Genomic DNA, 3352 nt, shown 5'->3' with positions numbered 1-3352 from the left:
CCTTGACCAACTAGACACATACCAGAGGGTCCTGCATGGTGCTGCAGGATGCTGTGGTAGCTGTTTTGGTTCAGGGAGCCTCTCACTCTGTACAAGTCACCGACCCTGGATCCAGCAAACAGCCTCAGACCATCACACTTCCCCCTTCATGTTTGATAGTTGATGCCACACACTGTGGAACCGTCCTTTCACCTACTTGACGGCATACAAAGATCCTGCATGAGTTCAAATGTTGATCCATGAGTCCATAATACCTTCTTCCAGTCTTCAGCAGTCCAATGGTGGTGTTTCATGGCCCAGCCAGGCCTCTTTGTCCTATTCTGAAGTCTGGCTTTCTTGCTGCAACTCATCCTGTCAAACCTGCAGCTTGAAGTTTTCTCTTCACAGCTGAAACTGAGACTATTAAGCTGCTTGAAGCTGATGTCCTGTGAGCCACCATCACACAAGCTGCTAACTCTCAGAAACTTGTCCTCTGGTTCACTCGTGTCTTTGGGTCTGCAGACCTCTTCCTGTCACAGTTTGTTTCTGAGCCTTTGATGGTGAAGGAAACTGGACTCACTGACATCTTGACTGACTGTCAAGGTGTTGACTGATTCTCGTTATGAGTTTTTGTTTTTAAGTCCTGAAACGTTTCATCCTTTTCTACAACAGACTGATGGGACAGCGGTGCAGAGACTTGCCTCCAGCATTAAAGTAAACCACAGTTGGTTTTTCAGCAGACACGTGTGTGATGACTTCATGTGCTCATCCATCCTGAGTTCTACACACATTGTTGTGCGACTCAGAATAAACTCCTGTGAAATGAAATGATTTGCTTGCACTATGTTTTTATGACATAAAATAATTCTGTGCTGGCCATGTCTGTGTGTGTGGGCTGTTTTATGTTGGCAAACAATTCATTAAACCAAAGCAAAGAGTGTGGGTACAGGTAAAGGTCAGGGAAGAACATGAGCTTTCTTTAGACTGTTTGCTGTAATTTAGTTGTTTCAGTAATGTCCAGAAACATTTTAAATAAACATTGAAAGCAGACATATAACTGGTTTCATTTTCAATGTTTTCAGACTCCTTACTTCTGGCCAACACAGAAATGGGTCCCAGACGACTCTGATTATGGTGGGTATCCTGTGATATGAACTTACCTGCACTTTGTTTCTACAGGAATCTGCAGGCGGTGTCATACCTCAGTCACCATATATTAAACATTTACAGTGGGATGCAAAGGTTTGGGCAGCCTTGTTAATAGTCATTATTTTCCTGTATAAATTGATGGTTGTTACAATAAAAAATGTCAGTTAAATATATCATATAGGAGACACACACACAGTGATATTTGAGAAGTGAAATTAAGTTTATTGGATTTACAGAAAGTGTGCAACAATAAATAAATTCAGAGAACGACTGGTAGGAGTATTAATGGATACAACTCACTTAAACTAACAATAAAACTTGACTGTCTGTTTGTAGGTAAATATATTTAAGTTGAATTAATTGACAAAAGTTTTGTATTTAAATTTCTTCCCCCACAAAGATAAGTAAAAACGTTCTCGCCTGATCTTCTCAGAAACAAAGCCTGATCTTTTTCAAAGAAAAAGCCTCCCACGATGCACTCGGCAAACAGCGTTAATATTTTCAATGGTAAACATTTCCTCAAATAAGAAGTGGAACACCTGAGAGCTGGTCCACAAAGGCAGCCCAGGAGAAACAAGCCTGTGTTGAGTCAGTGTGCCAACATCATGTCAGAGCTGTGCTGCAGCGGTCGCACAGTGGTTGTCTGCAGCATGGAAACACTGGGCTAATTTTATGACATCGTAGGATCGAATCATTTGAAATCGTTCATGTGAGTTAAAGCTGCTAATGAACCACTTTGCTTCCATACCTTTAATATAGCAACAGTATGAAGCAGTAACCTGGAGGACATAGAAACAACTATGAAATTAACAGGATTTATATTAAACAAACACATTTAAACCAGTAAATTACAAAGAAAATAATGTTGTTCATAGAAAGACTGGTTTTGTTTATTGTAGCTAATAATCTGATGAATAAAATTTACTTTTTGTGTTTTGACTGTGTTTTTATTTGGTTTTGTGGTTTTAGCCATTTACCTGGCAAAGCGGAACATCCGGAAGAAGGGCGTGTTGGAACCATATGAACAGGTAGACAATGTGTCTGCTTCTAGATGTGTAATGAGTAGCACAGTCATTATTCCATTATTAACTGGAATACATTAAGTCTACTGGTCTTCAACTCAATAAGGCTTCTCAGATTTAAGCTGGGAGATTTAAGTTGAGGGATGATGTCACAGAATGATACTGACACAAACCAACAGTGCAATTTTGGTTCTTCTTGTTTCACTGTTTTTCTATTTGAAGCAGCAGGAATGAAATGGTGATGAAGTATTCATTCATAAGACATTTAACTTTTCAAACGTCATAGCTTCTGCCTCGGTTGTGCCACAGTGGCTCCTTTTACTCTGTGGGCCCTCTTTCTGTCTTTTTGATGCTCCTCTTCACCTTTCTGTTTCTCTGGCGTCTCACCGATCAGAGGCTCTTTCATCTCCTGGTTATAACAAGAATGCAGTCAGCACGTGCTGATTAAACTCTTAAACTAAAAGGGATTTTCACCTTGCTGCTCCATGCTGTGTGTTTGTGTTTCAAACAGGCACATTACAGTCACCTCCATGAATGGCTGAACCACAAATGGGATTTCATTGTGATGCAAGCAGCTGAACAGTATAAGTAAGTGACACTATCACAGCTCGTAATGTATAATGCCCGCTGCCACCACAGATGCTGGTTTTTGAGACTATTTGTGCAGTGCAGTTTGCTGCAGCGTGGTCACTAATGTACAGTGATTGGTCCTGATGCTGTGACGGGTCTTGTAGGCACTTCTGTTGTTTGGTTTTAGGTTTTCTCAGATGATTTCCTCTTAATACCCCACTTACCTGCTTGTACATGTGTCAGGGCTGGCAAAGAGAGGAAGAAGCCAGATCGCGTGGTGTTTGACTGCCAGGAGAGGGCGTACTGGATGGTGAACAGGCCTCCGGTCAGTCTTTCAAACTCTGTGCTGTCTACATGTTTTAATCTCATTTATAATCATGATCTGTAATTGTATTATTTAGACTGTATCTATCTTGAATGATGTTCTGTGTGTCCAGCGTTGTGCTCACAGTGCCATGGACTGTGGTCCAGAGAGGCTCATTGACCCAAACACAGATGAGGTGAAAGGTCAGTAAACATAGAAACCCACAAACAGGTGTGGAGCAACGACAGTGTTACATGATTACATGAACTTAAAATCCTTTTTCTGGAGACGCAGTCTAACCTTATAAAGCACTGTATGAGTGAAAAAT

At 41.0% G+C, this 3352-nt stretch overlaps 1 protein-coding gene across 1 annotated transcript in view; it reads left to right on the top strand.

The window, feature by feature from the left end:
• The window catches only part of rgs9a (regulator of G protein signaling 9a), a 47314-nt gene that overhangs the window by 25276 nt on the left and 18686 nt on the right, over positions 1-3352 (top strand). The window contains exons 4-8 of the mRNA XM_005749635.2: positions 1062-1113; positions 2098-2156; positions 2662-2738; positions 2964-3045; positions 3158-3220. Of these exons, the coding sequence (XP_005749692.1) occupies positions 1062-1113; positions 2098-2156; positions 2662-2738; positions 2964-3045; positions 3158-3220 (333 nt within the window). The remainder of the gene's footprint in view (positions 1-1061; positions 1114-2097; positions 2157-2661; positions 2739-2963; positions 3046-3157; positions 3221-3352) is intronic.

Source organism: Pundamilia nyererei, unplaced genomic scaffold (assembly GCF_000239375.1).
Source record: "Pundamilia nyererei isolate P.nyererei 1_Seehausen unplaced genomic scaffold, PunNye1.0 scaffold00252, whole genome shotgun sequence".
NCBI lineage: Eukaryota > Metazoa > Chordata > Actinopteri > Cichliformes > Cichlidae > Pundamilia > Pundamilia nyererei.
Note: the sequence above shows the minus strand (reverse complement) of the source record. Positions and strands in the feature narration are given on the sequence as shown.